The sequence below is a fragment of the Mucor mucedo genome (genome assembly GCF_025094135.1).
Source record: "Mucor mucedo strain NRRL 3635 chromosome Unknown EV154scaffold_18, whole genome shotgun sequence".
Lineage (NCBI taxonomy): Eukaryota > Fungi > Mucoromycota > Mucoromycetes > Mucorales > Mucoraceae > Mucor > Mucor mucedo.
The window spans coordinates 104,048-125,882 of record NW_026252302.1 but is presented as its reverse complement, the minus strand read 5'-3'; the positions used below and the strand labels follow the sequence as shown (position 1 = coordinate 125,882).

The 21,835-nt window shown below is 36.7% G+C and overlaps 5 protein-coding genes across 5 annotated transcripts; 2 read left to right on the top strand and 3 right to left on the bottom strand.

Moving 5' to 3' along the window:
• The first annotated feature begins 841 nt into the window (after positions 1-841).
• Positions 842-1,342, top strand: EV154DRAFT_499052 (uncharacterized protein). Its single transcript, XM_051600433.1, has one exon. The coding sequence runs from the start codon at positions 974-976 to the stop codon at positions 1,193-1,195; it is 222 nt and encodes a 73-aa protein (XP_051460681.1). The 5' UTR covers positions 842-973; the 3' UTR covers positions 1,196-1,342.
• Positions 842-2,375, bottom strand: EV154DRAFT_579224 (Alpha/beta knot methyltransferase; the record flags this gene model as incomplete). The annotated part of the gene is made up of 5 exons (XM_051606580.1): positions 842-1,377; positions 1,470-1,610; positions 1,690-1,803; positions 1,869-1,959; positions 2,148-2,375. The coding sequence occupies 5 exons, from the start codon at positions 2,373-2,375 to the stop codon at positions 1,295-1,297; spliced, it is 657 nt and encodes a 218-aa protein (XP_051460680.1). The 3' UTR covers positions 842-1,294.
• A 4,119-nt stretch (positions 2,376-6,494) lies between these two features.
• Positions 6,495-7,298, bottom strand: EV154DRAFT_499042 (uncharacterized protein; the record flags this gene model as incomplete). The annotated part of the gene is made up of 1 exon (XM_051600432.1): positions 6,495-7,298. A coding segment is annotated over exon 1 (762 nt), but the record flags the coding sequence as incomplete, so codon positions are not given.
• A 1,446-nt stretch (positions 7,299-8,744) lies between these two features.
• Positions 8,745-11,272, bottom strand: EV154DRAFT_478510 (uncharacterized protein; the record flags this gene model as incomplete). The annotated part of the gene is made up of 6 exons (XM_051598191.1): positions 8,745-8,843; positions 9,707-10,196; positions 10,369-10,595; positions 10,684-11,007; positions 11,065-11,147; positions 11,215-11,272. 6 exons carry the CDS (start codon positions 11,270-11,272, stop codon positions 8,745-8,747), a joined length of 1,281 nt encoding a protein of 426 aa, XP_051460678.1.
• A 5,116-nt stretch (positions 11,273-16,388) lies between these two features.
• Positions 16,389-20,777, top strand: EV154DRAFT_478509 (uncharacterized protein; the record flags this gene model as incomplete). Its single annotated transcript, XM_051598190.1, has 9 exons — positions 16,389-16,592; positions 16,982-17,097; positions 17,171-17,924; positions 17,971-18,508; positions 18,567-18,648; positions 18,722-18,796; positions 18,857-19,760; positions 19,813-20,434; positions 20,515-20,777. 9 exons carry the CDS (start codon positions 16,389-16,391, stop codon positions 20,775-20,777), a joined length of 3,558 nt encoding a protein of 1,185 aa, XP_051460677.1.
• Positions 20,778-21,835: the final 1,058 nt, after the last annotated feature.

Sequence of the window (21,835 nt, the reverse complement as noted above, 5' to 3'; positions counted from 1 at the left end):
ACGTTGACGAGTTGAAGGTATATGTCTTTTTCTTCTGGTGCGTCGAATTGCCAGTCGCTCATGTCCTTGTCGGATTGAAAGATGTAGGCAGTTTTGAGGATGGTGTAGAGTGGGGAAGGTTTAGCGAGAAGTTCGACTTGAAAGAAACGAGTCGGTATACGTGTGGGGACATGGCGCGTGGCGGTCAAGGCATCCTGTTGAAATTGAAGAAACCTGGCTGTAAAATAAGCTAATTCGGGTGCGGTGAAGGTGGCATCCACTCCCACTGCACTTAGCTCTTGTCGCAAATCAGGTAGTATCGCATCAAAATAGGAAATCGTGCTGGGTTGTTCATAGAAATTAAAATCAATCTGTGGTGCTTGTATAGTCATCATTAAAAAAAAATAATATAAAAAAAACGCGCTTTTCTTCTTTCTTTCTTTTTCTTTTTTTTTTTTTTAAAAAACAAAAAGAAAAAAATTTAAAAAGAAATAAACAGGCCCTTGTTCTCTCTCTAATTTTTTTTTTTTTTTTATTTTTTTTTTTTTTTTTTTTTTTCTGCTTTTCCCTTTTATTCGTCACCCACCAGAAAAAAAAAAAAAAAAAAACTTGCTCGTTACACGTGATTCGGACAACGAATAAGTACGTTTTTTTTTTTTTACAAGCCAAGCAAGTAAATGGTGCCTTGTCAAAGATAGAGTGCTTCTGGTGAGCAAATGAACCAACTCAATAAGGAAACATGTTTACAGATATTCATATCTAGAGGATAGCAACACGTTACCAAAAATCTCATTTGTTTCAATTTCCGTAACAATCTATCTACTAGATCCGCTACTGCCCCTTTATATTTAAAGTTTTTCTTTACATCATACCAATCGAGAGGAATAGAAAAACGCCTCTAGAATTTTATGCTGTAGAATATATGAGCAAAACAATGTCATATAGCATGATGCTGAACCTAGCAGAAATAAAGTGTCCATCATGAGTATAAGAAATGATAAAAACTCCATCCCCTTTTTCTTTTTTTTTTTTCATGTCTGGTCATGCTGCTATAGCAACGGCCAGTTGTTTACAACAGATGAACTCTCTTGGGATTCCAGTTAATAAAAATACTTGTAAATTAAAGCAAATGACTGTTTTTTTTTCAAAGAAAAAAATAGGGCGTTGCGTAATCCAAGTCTTGGGATATGTTTCGTTCATGACAGATCACCAATAATTTAATACCGCAAATAAAAAAAAAAAAAAAAAAAAGGGAAGGAATATACAATATAAGTGTGACAGAGAAAAGTGCAAAAGAAAAAACCAGATTTGAAATCTACATAATGTCCCAAAGATCCTCAAAAGCACAACATACTTTACCACATGCAACAGAAGCTGATAACGCGAAACTTGAAATACCTGCGATTTTTTTTTTTTGGTTGGTTGGTTGGTCAGGATCATAGCCTCTCCCCCCCCCCCTTCCCTTACACCCCCTTTTTCACTCTATTTACCTATTTTTTCGTCTACATATTCATCCGCAAAAGTATCAGGTCCTTTGGCCATAGCACCAACAGATACCACCACGGGTTTCCCCTCAGGAACATCCTTGAAATATTTGTATAAACGGACTTGAGGTGCATTCCACGAAAGAGCTGCCAAAAAAAAAAAAGGGATAGTGTTAATCAAACAATACAAAAAAAAAAAAAAATCTGACAAGACAAACACACGTACCAATCTTTTTAGCATCTTTGGGTAAATACTGAGAGACAGGAGGTGGCACGATTTCTAAAAGCTTTGTATTGCCTTCAATATCACCCGAAATACTACCTCTTTCTAATAATTGAACTATAAAGGTGGGGAATACGTTAAATAAACAAAGGTTTCTTGACACAGTCTATCCCTTTTTTTACCCATTAATCCTGAAAAACGCTTGATCGTTCTTGGTATACGGCATGCAGGATTGATACGAATCACTACACCTTTAGCAGTGTGAATATATACCTAAATAGTTTGGGTCAATCATCACGTCTTCCCCCCCTCTATCGAAAAAAAAAAAAAGGATGGACTTACTTCTAAATGACCTGATTTGTTCAAGGGACTATCCAACAAGGTCAAAAGACACTTATAGAGGTGAACTAACGGTTTTAGTCATAACAAAACAATGACATCTTTGCGTGTCTCTATCCTACCTGGTGAACAATATCTGGTCTGGCATCGGCAATATCTCTACCCAGTCTTTTTAAAATAGATTGATGTTCATCACAATTTAATAACTGCATTTTACTTTCTGGACGGTATTGGTGTAAGCGGGCGGCTTCCAAAGAGGCGTTTTCAAGCACAACAACTACTTTACGACTTTGAGGTTGAACAGGTTGTCCTTGTGTAGGGGCTTCATGCCATGAGGAATCTTCTGACATTGTATATGGTTGAAAGGGAAGTTTTTCAAAAAAAAAAAAAAAAGTTTTTTGTGTTGTGTTTGGGCCACTATTTAGAAAGAAAAAAAAAAAAAAAAAAGATGCGAGATGTTCAAATTGGAAATAACAGTCCCTTTACCTTTCAAGGGAGATCATCTGTACCCTCCCCTCAACACTTGATTATTGGTGTAGTATTGTGTGATCTCCCCCATCTTTTATTTTGATGATGCCCGCTTTCAACACCAGACGCCACTCTCTCTTTTTTTTTTATAGTATATTTTTTTCTTTTTGAATAAAAAGCTGCAAGTGTGTGTTTTGTTTACATTTATCCTGCTGTGTTTTAAACAGAGTGTTATACATCGTTGCAAAATAATCGTGGTCGTTTTTAGTGCTGTTTTTGCTTTTCTTTTTTTTTTTTTTTTTTTTTTTTTTAATTTACATCGCCGCTGTTTGTTGATCTTGTTTTGAGCCTCAGTGGTAGAAATAAAAAAAAAAAGTAGAAAAGTAGATTGCACCCCTATTTTACAATTATGCAGTACCTTATGATATGAAACAAATCATAAAAAAAGAACAGGTACAATCTACATTTCTACTTTTGAATATTTGTTTCAAAACTGACTATTCTTCGTGTGTGTACAAAAAAAAAAAAAAGATGGTGCGACTCTTCTGTTAAAAATTGATCATAAAAATTAAGAACGTTTTGCTAGATTGTAAAGAAGGAAGTATTTTTATATATATATAAAAAAAAAAAGAAATTGTATTTTATATTCATATCTAATTTATTAGCATTTTTCTTTTGACTTTTTTTAACCCCCAAAACAAGAGACGAGTTCTAAAAAATGCATTTTTGTAGGCCAATAAGATGAGTGAAATCTTTGCCATCCATCTCTTTTTTTTTTTAATAGATGATTTGTACTCAACCGTCTTCTTCTAACATGCTGTCATTTTAAAGCCTATCAATTGGGCCATCATTCTTCCTCTTTACGTATTTACATCTCCTATCTCAAAATAGCTTGTAACATGCTGAGTGACATTGGATTGAAATGGGTTAAGAGGATCCCTCCTAGATACCCGATTCCATATTGGATACTTTTCCTGCATAAGGCATACGAATCATATTCTGTTCTTATTTACGAACACTTGAATCCGAATCAGGTTTATAATATCGATGGCACTGTTAAGCAATCATATCCACAGCGAGAGGAGGTTTTCATTCGTTTTGTACAATGAAACCTAGACAGCAAATAAATAAAAAAAAAAATGGAGAGCAAGTATAATCCCGACGCATTTTATTTCATATAATCTACAGCTATATAACTTTTATTTAAATATACAGGAGTTAGCACTATAATTAGATACTGTGGCATGTATTAGTAGTAATGTTGAGGATACAGTAGAAAACAAGAGATTGGCACTTGACAATAGGTGCTCTCAAGGTAAAATTCGAAAAGCCGGTGGACCCCTTTTTTGGGTGTGAACGGATTTTTTTAAATTGAACAAAAAAATAATTTCATCGATCAGGTGATGCCGTGACGGTTCTTCACTTTCAAATTTACTAAAAGACCTAACGTGATTTTATTAATAAAAAAACGGAATATTCCTTTTCGCTTATCTTTATTTTTTTTTAAAGTACCTATTTACCATGAACCCAATTGACGAAACTTTTTTCGATATAATGCAAGAGCAACTTTGGATGGGAAATGGTGCTGACCGTTTTGAAGACGAAGATCAATACTTCGATGCCGTGATGGAAGAAATCATTAGAATTGACGAAGAGTTCGATTTAGAAGAGGAAATGCTTGAACAAGAGGTTGCCATTGCCGAAGAGAACATTATTGCCGACTATGCTCGTCTTGAAGGCAACTATGACGTTTATTCCTTGTTCCAACTTTGGGTCAGAGAAACAATTTTGCATGCAACCACTTTAATCAACTATGACATCTTTTATTACATCTTCATAAGCAACCCTGGGATGATGACCCGAGAATCGCACAGAAGGGTTGTTAGAACCGAGCGTATGGACACGTACGAAACATACTGGACGATAAAACATCCCAACTTGAACGACGATCGTAACAGCCGCCATAGCTATAGAGCTCATTATCGAGTCAACAAGTCGACCTTCGAGTGGCTCGTCAATCGTTTGAGTAGATGTGCTGCTTATCTTGGGTCAATTCTGCGAGGTGGTTACTCTGTAGAAGTGCAAGTTGCGTGCGTGCTTTGGAGATTTGCTAACACGCATTTTGGTTATCGAATTGCCGAAACTCATCTTGGAGTAACTGCCGGATCATTCAATAATTTCACTAACCGATTTATTGATGCCATGTTGGAGATTACTCCCGAACTTATAACATGGCCCATCGAAGATAGACAGAGAGCTTTGAACAATGCTCGTGAGTTTGCAGAACTTGGTGAACCTGGTGCTACGAGACTTTCTGGTGTACTCGGTGCAATTGATGGCAAGCTGGTTGTGATCCAAAAACCAGCAATAAATGGAAACGCTTATGTCGATAGAAAGAGTCATGCATCCATGAATTTGATGGCAATTTGTGATGCCCGTACTCGGTTTATGTACGTAAAAACTGGGCATTCCGGTAAGTTCATGTGGAAGGATAAAAAAATGATACAGCAGCTTACCGTTTGTTATTATATTAAGGCAGAAACCATGATGCCAGAGTATTCACAAGCAGCGTGATTTATCACAAAATTTTGTTGGATGCGGCCAGATGGTGTCCTGCAAACACTTATATTTTGGGAGGTAAGTTCATTAATTATTTTAAGGTATACAAAGCATTAACGATGAGACCTAGATTCGGCTTACCCTTTGCTGCCAAATCTCATTGTTCCATTCCATGGCCGACGTGAAAGCACTGCGGAAGAAAAAATTTTCAATGCAACCTTTTCTAGTTCTCGAATTAAAATTGAACATGCATTTGGTGGGCTCACGTCCAGGTGGAGATTCCTTTGGAAGCACTTGTATATGCTCAGCGTTGATAGAATGGCTAAAACCATCATATCTTGCTGTGGTTTGCACAACGTTTGTGTAAACCAAAATGATATCGAAGAGGCAATTTTGGATGGAAACTTGGATTTTGAGGGATTTGTTGAGGCAGACCGTAGAAACCAATTTGAAAATGAAGTGAACTTCGAACCTCCGCTTCCTTTCCTCGGTACCGATACTACCATTGATGCTGCAGGTATGCGCCGTATTAAGGCAATGTCTATCTTAAGAAGAAACAACATCATGAGGGGAACAGATAGACTTGCTTAGTTTTCAAAAGGTTTTATTATATTAAATATATTTTTTATTTAATTATTGTTGTCAGTAGAAGATGAACCAAGATTGGTATCACTATCGCCTCTTCGAATTGCTGCAAATCTATTCATAATAGTCTCCATATCAGAGATACGTTTACGTCTATCCTCTTCCAAATCGGCCTCTCGTCTACTTCTTGATTCTTCTAGCAGTCGATATCTCTCTCTGGACTCTTGTCGTCTTCTTGTTTGCATATCTTCCAATGCAGTCTGTCGATTACGACTGACCCTTTGCAACATACTGTCAAGGTCACGAATTCTTTGCTCCCTTTCTTCCCGTTGTACCGCTGCCATTCGATCCATCATCTCTACACCGAGTTGGCGGGCATGTGCCATATGCTCCTCTGACAACTGACGAGCAGCCTCGATGGGATCAAAAGTTGACGAAGACTGCTCACCAGAAGTTCGATTATTTCTCGAAGTGCGGGTTGATCTTGGTGGAGGTGGTGCGGATGTAGGTGGAGGTGGAGGTGGTGCGGATGTAGGTGGAGGTGGAGATGGTGCGGATGTTTGTTGAGGTGGAGGTGCGGATGTTTGATGAGGTGGAGGTGATGCGGATGAATATGGAGGTGGAGGTGGTGCGGATGTATATCGAGGTGGGGGCGTTGCGCCTGTCGATGCTGGTGGTACTGCGGATGCTGATGTTGGTGTTGGTGTTGGTGGTTCGGTTGCTGGTGTTGAGGTTGGTGTTGGTGGTTCGGTTGCTGGTGTTGAGGTTGGTGGTGGTGCGGATGTAGGTGGAGGTGGTGGTGCGGATGAGGGTGTTGATGGTGGTGCAGGTGCAGGTGCTGTTGATGATGATGGTACTGAAGATCCTTCAGTGGGGTATCGATCGGCCAAAGCTTTTTGGATCACAAGTTGATCGACTTCCGTAGGTGTCAAGTACGTAGTTTCGGGACCATCGGATCCAATGGCATCCATTAAATCAACGTCGTTTGATCTTCTATATGATCGAATGCCATTCTCCTCCATGTTGACGCTTTCGTAAATTACCTCAGGTTGGATGCTAGGATCATCCTGAGTGATCTTGGCAATTTCTTCATAGTATGGTATGTCTGGGACAGTTCCACCAACTCCTGTTTCTCTTGCTGCATTTCTGGCTCTGGTGAATCTGGCTTTCATGTCTTTCCACTTGCGTTGCATACTGAGATGCGTGACATTTGCTATAAAAGCCCTGACTGCATCGGTGTTTGCATATTCAGCCATCTTTTCTTTCAAGAGAGCTGCCGAATGAACCCAGATAAACTGTTTCAAGGCAGTATCTCCTCTTCTCAACAAGTGATTGTAGGTGCCTGCCATGATCTCAAGAAGGATACAAATTGCAACCTCAGGCCATACGTTGTATGGACGTGAAGGCCCATTGTCATCTTCGACATTAGCGTTGTTGTTCTCAGCTTGGGCATTGCTGTTGTTGACAGGAGTGGTATTGTGCTGAACAGTAGGTTCAACAAACACAAAGGTGCCAGCGTGTCTGCCACGTCCGCGTCTACCTCCACGTCCATTTCCACGACCACGTCCGCGACCACGTACGTTGTTGGGTGTGTTGTTATTTGCTTCAGTGTTGTTCATAGTAAGGTAAGTGATAAAAAGTAGTAATAAAGTAAAAGGGAGGAAAAAAATAAAAATAAAAAAATGTGGATTTAAAAACTTTTGTTATTTTATCATTTCCTTTTCAAGCGAATAATTTTGAATGTACCATGACTTTGATCAGATTTTTATTTCCACCCATATATGTATGTGTGTTATTTTGCCCATTTTTAGATCGCTTTTTCAAGCACTTCTTTTACTATTTTTGTAGAAAAACTGGGCAATTTATTTTCGGTTTCCGATCTTGAGAGCACCTAATTTAGAAATGTTGCTTAAAGATATCCACATCGAAAGCAGAAATTTATAGCCAGCCATCAATGCACAATTGGAATCCCAAGCTGCTGCAAAAAATAGCCCGAGGCTCAAAATTCTTTGATGGACCATGGTAGCTTAAAACCTCTTTAAATCTTTTACAAAATGACAACAAGTCTCTTTTGACAAATTTCCCCCTATACTGAAAAAAGATCGTATTCTTGTACAATAGCCTAGTCATTGATGATGAGGATTTAGTCAAGGTGTTTGCTAAGAATGGTACGTTGGATGACTTGATGTATGTCTTGAATAAGTTCATAAAGGAAAAAAGAGGATGGAATATGGTGGAAGAGGCTTTGAGTACTATTCATACCATGCTTACCGGATCAAATACGCCCGCTTTCCATGTATTAAAGCAAAGTGTTCAACAAGCTAAACAGATATAAGGTGCTGAGAATCTAATTTTAGTTGATTTCAAACGGAAAGCCCCCTTTTTTTTGTTGTTTTTACTATCATCTTTTATTTCTCAACAACTTTTTCTCAACATCTTCTTTTTCTCAACATCTTTTATTTCTCAACAACTTTTTCTCAACATCTTCTTTTTCTCAACATCTTTTATTTCTCAACATCTTTGTAAGACTAAACTTGACCGCAAGGTGACCATGCCTACATTTGGTGTAATACTGGATGTACAGCTAGTTTAGCTTGGTGGTTAATGACTTGGGTGCTATCCTTGCACCGACAAAAACCCCCCCATTGCGGTTGTTTTTTATCGAACAGTTTCTTTGGCCTTTTGGTTGTCATTTCTGCCAATATTGCTTACAGCCCTAAAGATGTTAAGATGGATTGAACTTGACCGAAAGGTGACCATGCCCCGCTTGTTGAAGGACTTAGAAAGACAAGCCCTCTGCTAGTTCAACTTGATAGAGAATGATCCTTAGCTGACCCCCCTCTTTGCAGTAGTTTCAAACGCTTCTTAGAGCCCATTGTGTCGTCATTCCTATCAATATTGCCATCTTTTTTTTTTAAAAAACAACTTCATTATGTCTTTTGTACGATTAAAAAACTTTGCTTTCTGGGACTCGATCGATAAGTTTTTTTTTATTGTAGCCTGATTGTGTAAATATACTAACATATAGTTTTAGGCCAGCAACAGCGTCGTGTGTCTTACTAGTATAGACATTTCACTGAATTATAGATGGTTTTAAGAACAAGAAACTAGTCATCTAATAGTAACACTGACAACAATGATTTAACAGTCTCCAGCAGGCCATCTACAAACGCCTTAAGGTCCCTCGTGCTCTTTATCAATTTACCCTTGTTTTGAATTAAAACGTGATTAATAAAATAATTTTTAATAAAACAATCAAAGTATGTGGAATTATAAAGTTTAGCAGCCATCTTAGAGTCAGTATCCTAGATTTAACAAGCTCGTTTAGCCTGAAGCAGTTTTACAGCATTTTTAAGTTATATTGGTCATTTTCTTGGAATATGACTGTATCACTTTCTGGAATCAGCGGTTCTCACTTGTCAGTAGTTTACATTGAGGTATTAAACTGCAACACATACCGAGTAAGAGCCTATGCTTATTTAGTAAAGAAAGAGGGTGCACTTCAGATACCTTTTCCAATTATCTTATTGTGACAGTATTTATAGAGTGCAATCGTAAATAGATAGAGGATATTCCTGCTCTGTCTTCAGAAGCGAGCCATCATGATAACTAAATACAATAGCTACACGGCCAATTGAACAGGTGCCAAGACAATAAGGGAAACATATGTACCATCCCAAAGAGTATTTCTGTGCTATTACTAAAAGGTTGAGGAACTTCTTTTTATACAACTGGTATTATATGCTTGGTACAGGAACGATGTGATAATTTCATAAAAGGTATTTATAGTAGGGATGAATAGAACATAGAGTACTGTAATAAAAAATTATGAATATAATGAATATTAATAGTGAAATACTATGAATACGGTGGACAATAATACTAAAAAAAAGTGTGGCTACAATGGATAATAATAATAAAAAGATTTGGATGCGATGGGTGGTAAAAATAATAACAATAACTCGTTATAAAAACAGTATGAACAATAGCTGAAATAAAGAAGGTATACGTGCTATTAATGGCTCAGGACAACAGGGCATTTTCTCTTTCTGTCTTTTGATATACATACGATTTTTTTTGCATCAATGATAGTATCCATATGACTCTCTGATATCAAGTTATTGATCAGTTCAAAGCTATTTTCATAGTATTGTAAAACCGGCATCATATCACTGACGTTTGCAAAGTATGACATAATTTCTGTGAGGTCCTTTGGTAAAGTAATTGAACAAATCTCCATCATTACATAGAAACTTTTGGATAATAAAGTAGAAATAGAGAAGGTAACCTGCATACCAATTACTTGTATTCCTATAAAACCTTTATACTTATTATGGTTGATAGATTCCATAGATAAGGAGCCAATTCGGAAAAGGTCCATCAAGCACATGTAAACATCATCCTTTCTATCCTCGCCTTTGACTTCTCCTACCAACACTGGTCCAACCCAATTCGAATGTTCAAGAACATTTCCACCAAAGTCAGGTTGTTTGCTATTTGATTCTAACACTTCTGCCATGACTTCAAATGGGAAGCATCTATTAAAGTAATTCACCTTACTTTTTTAGAATGGCGTGTACTACAAGTTTACATAAGCTTTAGTTTCGGTACGGTAGCACTGCATAGCATCGGAAAAGCCCGGTTGTTACAAATTTAACCTATAATTTACACATAAACATGAGCAAAAAAAAAAAAGAAACTTTCGTAACGTGCATATGAATGCTAATTTACCAATGCAAGTGACTTCTTTTGTCAGGATTATTAAATATAGGTGAAAGAACGGGATTAGCATAGGAACATCCAGCTTGATTTTCGTTAATAAGACCGTTAAACTTGTACTTGGGGAGGATTTCAAGAAGATTACGGATGCCTATTACAATCATGTCATCATAATTCTTGCAATCATCATCTGAAAGTACGTCGTTCAGTTTTTTGGCAGCTTTTGTCATTGTGATTGTCTATGATTTTGTATCCTACCAGACGATAAGCTAATTGATACACGAATTGTTTAAATATACCTACCTTCAGAATTTTTTCAATTCTTACTTTGACATCAGTGTGAATATCTGCTGAATCTATTGTACCAAAGATTTGCTTGATCTCATGCCGAATCGATAGAATACATGCTTCATTGAATATACTTGAAACTAATAGACTTGCTTGACCAGGTTTGATAAGTAAAATGTTATTTATAGCCAATAATTCTTGAATATCAGACTCAAGGAAACAACCTTTTTCTTCGATCTGCTTGGCTGCTTTCAATTGATATTTCTTGAATAATTCACCAACATTGACGTTGTCAATTTTATATTTGTTCTCATCAGCATACGTATAATTATCCAAGCTGATATTAGCATGGTTATCATTATCCTGTAATTTCAAAAATATATACATTGGTTAGACTGATACTGTATTTCTAGTGTTTACAAAAGTGGTACTTGCATCAGGTGTATCTCTATGACTATCCTCGGCTGCAGCTCCTGGTGTAGGCAATATTACGTTTTCATCAGCTAGTTGTTAAATAAATATTGAGAATAATCATGTATCGATACATTTTTTAAGCTTACATTGTTTCACCTATGAAAGAATAAAATTTGTTAAGATCAAGCAGACTAGGAAAGAAATAAAAGATCATACCAATAGGCGTAACTTTTTAACATTTGCTATACTTGTTATTGTACTATTATTGCTGTTTTCTACATTGACATGTAGGTTTGGTGATGGTGCACTATTGTTTTGTCGACAAAACTCTTGGAAATTTAAGTTCTTTTTGCTCGAGTCAGTACAAGAGTGTAAAACGTTATTTGTTACGAGTAAAATTCAATAACTTCAATTTTTTGTTTTGACGACCAAGCTTCTTTTGAATCTTGCGAGGTGTTCTTGAATCTTTACGTATTGATCGAATGGATTTTCGGTAACAAGTGTTAGCCTCAACAAACTGCTTTTTTGACAACGGATCCCTTGAGTTTTTTATTAGCTCATCAACAAACAAAGTGAAAGACCACGCGTTGGATCCTCGTGTTTTAAAGAATTCATGCCACCAACACACCAAAAGTCTTCTCAATTGCCATTCTTGTAGCAGAGTGTACGTGATTAAACGTACATTTACGTTCATCCACCAGACATTGACTCTCCGGGTAAGGAGTGATTAGATTCACACCTAAAGGGTAGGCCGAGTCAGCAACCAAGAAGGTACGGCCAGGGAAGTCAGTTGCGGGATCTTCCAGAAAATCCGAATAAACCTTACTCGATTTAAATGCTGCAGCATCATGAGTACGACCTTAACAAAATATTAACGTGTATTAGACCTCTTTGATTTTAATCACATATTCTATTGATAGATTACCTGAGTCACCTACACGAATGTAGGTGAATCGCAAGTCAGAGTCACATACAGCAGTAAGATTGATCAAGTTTCTTGCGATCCAAAAAAAATGCACCGAATTCCTTGGGAGAAGGCATGTGAATCTTGAAATTCTTGCCATCCATAGCACCGATGACATTGTTCAACCTATCCCCAGTTTCACTCCCAAAACCAAAGGCTTCATCAGGGTTGGTAGGCCAGGCCACAAAATGAACCAACGCTCCCTTGATTGCTTCGAGTGTTCTTACGGTAAAGTTTCTAAAACTACCAGCAGAAATACCCAAATGCATATACGCGAGGCGATATCCGATATGGCAATTAGCCAAGCAAAGTAACGTCGATGCGATCTGAATATAGATGGGAATGGTATTGGGGGCGGTCAGATCAAAGGCCGGACGGTTCGAGAGCTGGTTGACCAGATGAACAAAGGCACGCTTGCTCATGCGGTAATTCGCCCGATAACTCTTCGTCTGGTTTTCATCGTCGTCCGTAAGGTGTGGGTGCTCCACTTTCCAGAAATGATATCGTCGGGTTCTTCTTTCACCGTTGACTATAATTACAGTTCGCGTTCGGTGAACGCGTTCGCCAAAAAAAAAAAAAAAAAAAAAAAAGGGCAAGCTGGTGATTTCCATACCATACTGACTGTGGTAATCGCTTGTAATAAAATTGTATTGAAGACGTTCGGCCATGTAAAGTTCTTCAGGAGAATGAAGAAGGTCGTCGAATTCATCAATAGAACGGTGAAACTCTTTGATTTCTTCTTCAAGTTTCCAATATTCACAGGTAAGTTGATCAAAGTGTTATTGCCATCTAGACATGTCACTAGCGAGTTGGAGTTGGAGTTGGTTCATTTTAAGATAAATTTATGGGGAAGAAGCGGAAGGAATAAAATTAAAAACAAAAGTTACGGACAGACACTTTAGCGGAAATGTCTAGACCTCCGTATTTTTTTTTATACTACTTACAGAAATTCTGGCCAGAAGACCAGCAGGCCAGTATGTTTGCACCTATTTAAAATGCATCCCTGCTATTCACAGTTCGTGAGTTCCAAAAACTCAAGAACTCTGCCTAGGAGGTCGCCCTCCTATAGCAAAGACTAGTCACAGCCGCAATATCCCAATATATCTTTTTCAATTTAGCTTCTTTTCAAAGAAACAAGAGTCGCTACTAAACAAACCTTTTTACGTGATCAATTACTTTCATACGATAAAAGAAGTATGTTAAGGGAAAAGAAAAGGAGAAGAATAAAGTGTGTGAACCAGCTTTATGTATAGATAAACAAGCTTATGTCAGGATGATTTTATTTGTCTATTTTATCATCCATAATGTTTGAGCCTTTACTTAAAATAGAAACATTGGCAAAATTTCCCAAGCAAGTCAGAGCTTGGTAATTGTCTATCTGCGTTCCAATAGTAGCTTGTAATGACAGTGAAGCAGATTTTATGGAAAACAGAAATCGATCATCCCATGAAGTTTAGATGATATGGCATGTCAATCGACGTGTAGACCATCGCGTGATTCTAAAAAATACGTTTGAAAAAAATACGGAGCTCTAGACATTGCCCACTTTAGCACTTTTTGGAAAAAATCTTAATAATCATCCAAAATGGGCTATTAAACAGGGGTATTCTTGGCGCACCTGCTGGCGCACCCAAATCGGGCTTTAAAGTATAATTCTTACGTAATATATTCATTTTGGGTGCGCGAAAGCAGTGTACCGAGCTATTACATAATATTTTTATTTTATGTGCGCGGAATGAGTGCGTCAAGAAAGGGACAACGTATTTGTACTATATTTTATAAGCAACAGTACTTTGCTCAAGGAGGTCCCTTCTTTTAATTTTAGTCCTATTTACATCTACCAAAAAAATGGACATTTTTGAAGTAACAGAATAAAGTAATCGCGAATGGTCGAAACCTTTGGAATCGTAAGTACTTTTACTATTATTGTGCATTCGCGTTCCATTGCCGATGAGTATGAAAGAAAGCATAACATGGTATTCGTTACTGTTGGATTAAAGCTAAAAAGCAATGACATCTTTTTAGTTTAAAAGCAGTTTGGTGAAAACAAAGTAGCCGAACAGTAAAATATGTATTGCTAATTGTTAATCTTTATCATAAGCATGCTATGAAGGAATAACTTGATCTATGTGAAACTGATTATATGCGTCAATCTTATAAGATTTCAAATAAATATAATGGTGGGACCTGTGATTTTTAAAGAAGGCCTTATTGTATTTAAGTAAGACATAAATACCATCTGCCATAGCGCATGCTTCGTTAGACGCACCCATTCCGCGCACATAAAATAAAAATATTATGTAATAGCTCGGTACACTGCTTTCGCGCACCCAAAATGAATATATTACGTAAGAATTATACTTTAAAGCCCGATTTGGGTGCGCCAGCAGGTGCGCCAAGAATACCCCTAATTATACGCGCACCATACTTTTTGCTTGAAAAAAAAATCTCGCGCACCATACTTTTCTGTGCCGGTCAATTAATAAAGTCCGGATCGGACCAAAAATAATTTTTGCACATAGGATTTTTTTCTAGCGCACCATGTTGTTTTTTTCGCTGGCGCACTATGTTTTTTTTTCGCTGGCTTCCCTGGCGCACCATACTTTTTTTTCGCTGGCGCCAGCAAAAATTATTTTTGGTCCGACCCGGAATTTATTAATTGACCGGCACAGAAAAGTATGGTGCGCGCGTATAATTAGCCAAAAAAAATGTCCCAAATTTGGACGATTAAAATTTTTTTTGTGTGCTTGAGAGGGGCCTTACCTGAGAATTCAAAATGGTTCCAAAAAGGTGTTATTTGTGTCCCCAATATTTTTAGCCAGATCAAGAGTATTTACTCTAATGATGGGCCAAAATCTAAAACCCATGCAGTACGATACAGCAATTTTCTCCAGGAAGCCATAAACATCTTACAAGATATTCAGCGTGATTGAATACAAGAAAAAAAAAAAGGCTCAGATATGGATTTTTATTACGCAATTGTCATCCCTACGGATTGGGAGTATGAAACAAGAGAGGAATTATTTCGGCCTCTCTTAATAAGAGCTGGTCCCATTCGTGGGAATGATAATTTATTCGCCCTTTCTTGGGCATTGAAGTATTGGCTTGAAGCATGGTCGTTTCGTCATTAAGCTCAAGACAAAAATCAATTATTGTTCATGATGTGCTACTCGCTGCATTCTTCTTCTTCTTCAGCAGCCCTAAAATATGTGTCCACTTCTACATCACTAAAAAGAACACGAATGATACTTTATATCCTTTTTTCGGCCTCATTTTCTTCTCCATACTCTGTTTCTTGTCATGAACGACAAACACACCAGATATATCATCATTGTCGTTTATCGACTCCTCTTTTTCTTTCCTCAATCTGAGATGTATCACCATCCCATCGGATTCCCTCTTCGTCATTTGACAGTTGTATATATCCTTCATCTTCCGTCTGTATCCTCTTATTCTCCCTTTTCCTCTACAGTTGCATCATCTTTATTTGTAACCGTGACTTTTCGCCTTTTTCGCTAAATTCCTAGCGGATTTACATCTGGCATAGGGCTCATAAAATCGATGGTGTTTATCCATCATGGCCATGATGGATACATGTTTCAATCACTCGCCTGCAATAATGCGTTTACTAGACTATGCAAGCGTCACTTTCATCAACGATTTAGTGGTAGTTCTCTTTTTGAAGTTATCAACTGTATGTGCAAATATATTATGCTGTTCGAGACAGAAAAAAACTAAAGATGTAAAAGTTATTTCAGTGGCCGTGAATGCTACAGACAAAAATGCCTTGTCTGAATAAGCCGCTGCTATTCGCCGAGGCGTTGTTCAGATTGATCCCGAACTTTACGACATTAAAGTACAAGAAACCATTTTGGGTAAAGACGATGCTGCCCGTAGATATGAAACGTAGTAATAAAAATAAAAAAAGACAAATCGTTTGTAGATACATAAAAGATCTACTAATGCGATATATTGTTAAATACTGTGGTACGTATTAATAATCCAAAGGATACAGTAAAGAACAAAGACATCACGCTTGAAAACTTAAAAATGCTGATTGAAGGTATCGATAACGCCCTTAACGTTCAAACCATGGAGTAATGACCTGCCATTATCGCAGATAATGGGAGTCTCCAGCTACTGTAAAAAATAACCCCGAGAATCAGAAGGCCATGATGAACAATAGTGAGTTAAAACCTCTTTTAAACCTTTTACAAGATGACTACAAGTTTGTCCGTAACAACATTCAATACACCATCTCGAGTTTTCTCAAGCATCTTTAAGAGAGCGTGAAAGCCTTCAAGTCCGTGGATAACTTTGTTACTTTGCATATTATTTCTCAAGTCTTTCCTGACAGTAATCCCCCATGTTAATAAAGGTCGCGTTCTTGTACATTTGTACGGTCATTGATGATGAGGAGTTGGCCAAGGCGTTTTCTAAGGATGGTACGTTAGATGACATGATATATAATGTCTTGAATAAGTTCACAAAGGATGGAGAGGATGAGGATATGGTAGAAAAGGCCTTGAGTACTATTCATACCATACCAGATCAAATACTCCCGCTTCCGGTGTATTAAAGCAAAGAGTATGACAAGCTAAACAGAAATAAGGTGCTGAGAATATAACTTTAGTTGATTCCGAATGAAATGGTTGTAATAATAAAAAGCCCCCTTTTTTGTATATATATCCACTAAAACCTTTGAAAACAAAAGTATGCAGAAGGAAATATAAGTGTATACTGTTTCGGCCAAATGTTTTCCTTGAAAGGTGTAATCAAATGAGCCCCTTATTAAAAGGACTTTTATGTGTCACATAATGCTATTGTGTTACAAAAACAGAAAGACGAGTGTTCTCGTTATATTTATCTTTTGTAAGATTTCATTTTCGTGTTAAGGGAGAATAACCAAAATGGAAGATCTATATGACTATTCTCTACATAAATACTGTATTTATTTAGGTAAGTAACATGTATTTTGCATTTCGAGTATGCTTACTCCATGTAGATTTTGATTATGAAAACATCGTGTCTGACATTACGCCCATTAACAAGGAAGGCAGTAAAAAGATTAAAGGGTAAGTCAACATCGAAACACCGTATTGTACTTTTTTTTTAAACAGAGACCATGCTTTTCATCTATAACAAAAGAAGTGGCGAGGTGACACACAGGGCTTCGCTTTTGTACGATACTGACACCGAAACCGTTATAGCCAGAGGTGACTTAGTTGAGAATTCAGAAGAGCTCCAAGAAGGTGTTATTTTTGTTTCCAATATTTTTAGCGAGCTCAAGAGTAGCTATTCTGGGTTTAATCCAAAATCTGACACTCATGCGGTACGATACAAGAATTTTCTTCAGGAAGCCATAAACATGTTACAAGAAATTCAGCACCACTGGAAACAAGAAGAGGAGGGTTCAGACATGGACTTTTATTATGCGATTATTATGCCTACGAATTGGGAGTATGTAACAAGAGAAGAATTATTTCGGCCTCTCTTGATAAAAGCTGGTCTCATTCATGGGAATGATGGTCAGGGAAGATTGATTTTTTTCTCAAAACTAGAATCAACTTTTCAATCTATGCAGGAAAATCCTGATATTTTGCGTGGTGTAGATATAAAACATGGTGATCAGTACGTTATATGCACACTAGATTATAGAGGTGAATTTTTTGTCACCCTTGACTTGGTTTCAGCTCAATATCCTGTTTTTTCAGTAGCAGGAGGCAAGTGGGTCCCACAATTATTGAGACAGGTCATATTTACAATACCATTTGGACTGAAGGAATGGCGAGTGTCACTAATCGCATGTCTGAAAACCCGTTGTGGTAATACAGTATCATTAGAAATTATTGACATATTGCTTGAGGAATTCAATGTATATTTCGATCATGTTAAATTGGCAGTAAGGGACGGATTGAATCTGTTAGGAAAAGTGTTAATTTTTTTAGGATCCAAATTCTATGCCTCGACTCATTTTTCCAGACCACCCATTTCAAAAAGTTAAAGCCCTCTACGATAATCGATACGGTTTAAAAGCAGAGGAAATCCATACTATTCAATTAATTACATTAGATCATATATATGAAAGCTTCTTGGGTGGTCCTGTCGAAAAAGAATTTCAAATTCAAATGAAAATGTTTTATAACACGAGCATTTTAAAAGTCAAATACATGTGCATTTTTGTCACAGACCACATCACAACCAGAGGTATTTTAGGATGGCCATTATTATTCATCAGAAATTGGTGTTGGACGTTTAGCAAAGAGCAAAAAAACTTTTTCAAATTAATCGCGGTTTACAATAAAAAATCTCTGAGTCTCCCTCTCGATACACTACTGAGACCTAGCCAAGCAAGCGGAATAAAGAGTCTGATAGCAAATCAAATGCAAGTATTTAACATGCGCAGAGACCCGATTATACTATCTAAGGATACAACAATTGAACATCTCGAAAGCTGTTCAAATCCTATAATTTTTATCAATATAGGTAAATAGACTCCATTTTATTATCTGATGCGTGCTTACCTGGTTTTGTTATTAAACAGATATGTCTCCTACACAAACCAGGACTGATGTTACATGCTTGGATGAAAATAGACAGGCTAAGCAAACAAAAACTTTTGACTGGTAATTGTCATAAGGCACAGTATAACTTTTATGAAAGAATCCAATCTCAGTTTTGTTTAAATGTATAATTTAGCGATATGAAACCGTTAGATAGCTTCATCACCTACTCAGAAGTATACCAAAGGCCAATGCTTCACATTGACCAGAGGTAAAAAGTGGTTCAGGAGGGGGTTTTTCAAGTATCGATTCTAAATTGTTTATTATTTAGATTGAAGCTTTATTTAGAAAAGATTTTTGGTGATTACATTAAATTATTCTCAACTTCTAACACACAAAGCATGACGAGAAGAATACTATTAAAGCTGGCATCCAAACTACTTGACCTAATTTCAGATGAAATGCAAAAGAGGTTGAAATCAAGTAAAAATCCCCTGAAGGAGATCAGAAACTTATTTATTCATTCAAATCCAAACTTATTCCAAAACCTTGTGGAAAACTTTAAAATGGATGATCTTTTTACGTCGAATGATGAATTTTGTGCTGTGGATAACGATTTATTCACTACCTATCATCCAGGCTATATATTTTTTTTTACAATTACATACCTATACAATTTCAACAAGACGTTAGAAGAGAAACTAGAAAATATGGTAGGAAGTAATTGGCAAAGCAACAATATCTGGTATGGTGTCTCTATTGATAAGAATTTATTGGATACGGTATTCGGCTCAATAAAAAAATTGGAAAAGTCATTCTTTGCTTGTGGAATCCTCCAAAAGGACGACAATCGTCGAAGAGCAAAATTTTGTACTCGTGGCGAGGAGATTTTACCAGCTATTCAACGAATGCTAGTGGATTTGGAGTTTAAAATTAAGTCTTACTTTGTAGTTGCACAGGTATTTTCAAAGCATATTCAACTCACTCTCCATCAAGTTGTTATATTGGCATCCTCTGAAAAAGATGCAGCTTCCATTATTGTTCAGGATGAAATTTTGTACATCGATGATGTATATGATAACCTGTGTAAGATACTTTGGAGTTGCATGCAAACACATTGCCAAGTTAATTCTTGCGCCACACACAAGAACATGCACAGTGTGCAGTATGACTTATGTGATTTCCAAGCATATAGTGATGTTACTCAAAATTTGAGGCGATCTGTTGTTGAACTTGTAAGCCAGAATCAATTAATCATATTTATTTAGTAACCCATAATGTTAATAGTTAGAAATGAACAAAACCAGCATGGACATGAATTCCAAAATACAGCTGAACATTAACAGCAAATGTGCTTGCAGTATCAGTATTTTTCTTCGTGACATTATTGAGGTGGCTCTTATGTCAGTTATAGAAAATGTAGCAACAATTATAGCAGCTTCTTTGACCAACAAAAGATTATTTGGAAACTATGTGGCGAACTATATTTTTGTGTCTGGAGATCCGTTCAATCTATCCTATGGTTCAAAGACCCACACCACATATACCATGTTATTACAGAAATCAATTGATAACGCTGTACAGTTTAAAGAAAAAGATACAATATCATTCGCATTGGGAGTATCACTTTACCAATTGCTTCAGCTAGTGAAACACACCAAGCCATATATGTTCGAACATTTCATTTTCGGAAGGTTGTGTCAAGTATCAAGTGAAACATATGCTCTGCGGATTAAACAACGTTACTTAGAGAGGTATCTTCCTTTCATTGCAATTAGCCGTGATGATGATATCAAAAATACTATGAGGGGGGATAGCAGTTACGTAGTATTTATTCAAAAAGGGAAGCCAGTTTCAACAAAGAGCTTTATAATTCAGTATCAGTTGATGGTCTCATCTCCACGTCTGGGTAACGTCATTACTGTTATTATTATTCATCCTTTGTACTGATATATTATTCCTCAATTTGGATATCGATAAATGTTTTAGATATTATTCAACTAGATAGCTCCAAAAATGCTGTTCCAAAAAAGTATTCGGTAATAGATGGTAACGCTACTGGTACAACGTATGTAATGTACACCAATCTGGTAAATACAGGGAGTTCAAACATGGTGGTGGAATGTAAGCAAATTAAGTATAATTTATCGCTCAAAGTATCAAGTGTGTGTAAGGGCTTATATTATATGAACTATGATTTTCCTTACCGTTTCCTGAATATTATCGAGCCACTAACACTCGTCTACATGTAAACATATAACAAAATAAACTGCTACAATAGATAATATCATAAATATACTATGCAAATATACAGCTCTCTTTTTTTTTACGAAGAGAAAAATATAAGGCATGTTGTATTAAAGCTTCATGAAAAGGGGTAGGATTTAATTTGAAGGGATCTGACCAATAAATTACAAGTTCAACTGAGAAGAAGGATAGTAGTAAAATCATATTCCCAAAAGGATGGTGTAATCTGCCACACAGGAGGTTATGCAAAAATGATAGAAGAACGCAAATTTAACCTGGCTATTTGGCTATGGCTCCTCTTAGGGCCCTGATTGTGATCCTACTATCAAACACCTTTGGGTCAGCGCTCGACGATATGGAAGGTATTATCTAAGATTTGCCGTTGTCAATATGCTATGGATACCAAAGATGGAACTACAGTTTTATTTTTTCTGATCTGTAATAAAATGTTTTCTAAACTGCGGTCCAACATAACTACTTGGGCGTCAACATGACATATTAAACGAATTACAATGTTCGACATCAAAAACTAAAATGTTGTAAAGCTGTATAAGCTTTATTTGTAATATTTGATTGCTGCTATACATAAAAGAGAGGTGGAATATCAAAACGCTGAAATTCGTAAGCAGCATGCATTTTTATGGTTTGACGAGCTTTGAATCAACTGCTAAACTTTTGGCCCTTCTCTTTATTTGAAAGTTGGAAGTAAAGGTTAAAGTTTAGACTAAATTACGCCCATAAATAAAACAAGCTTTCAAAGTGTTGTATTAAAATAACCAGGCTTCTAAAAAATTTATACGATGCCACCTTGTTATCACGCAGAGTATACCATAGCCCCAGTTATTTTAGACTCTAAATGGCTTGCCTTAATCCTTGATTGTCCGAGACATTAAACGTTCGCTATCACATTCCACAAATTCAACATTTTATCCTTTAAAAGACACGGTCTTTTCGTACCAAATTAAAGAATTCGGATACTCCTCAGTCTAAAAATAGATAGATCAACCTAATAAACTCAGTAAAATGCTACTCTCATACTAGTTTGAAACTTGTTTTTTATTAT

Bases quoted from the DNA above. Each gene is read 5' to 3' on its own strand.
- EV154DRAFT_499052 (XM_051600433.1), top strand. From the start codon at position 974: ATGATAAAAACTCCATCCCCTTTTTCTTTTTTTTTTTTCATGTCTGGT.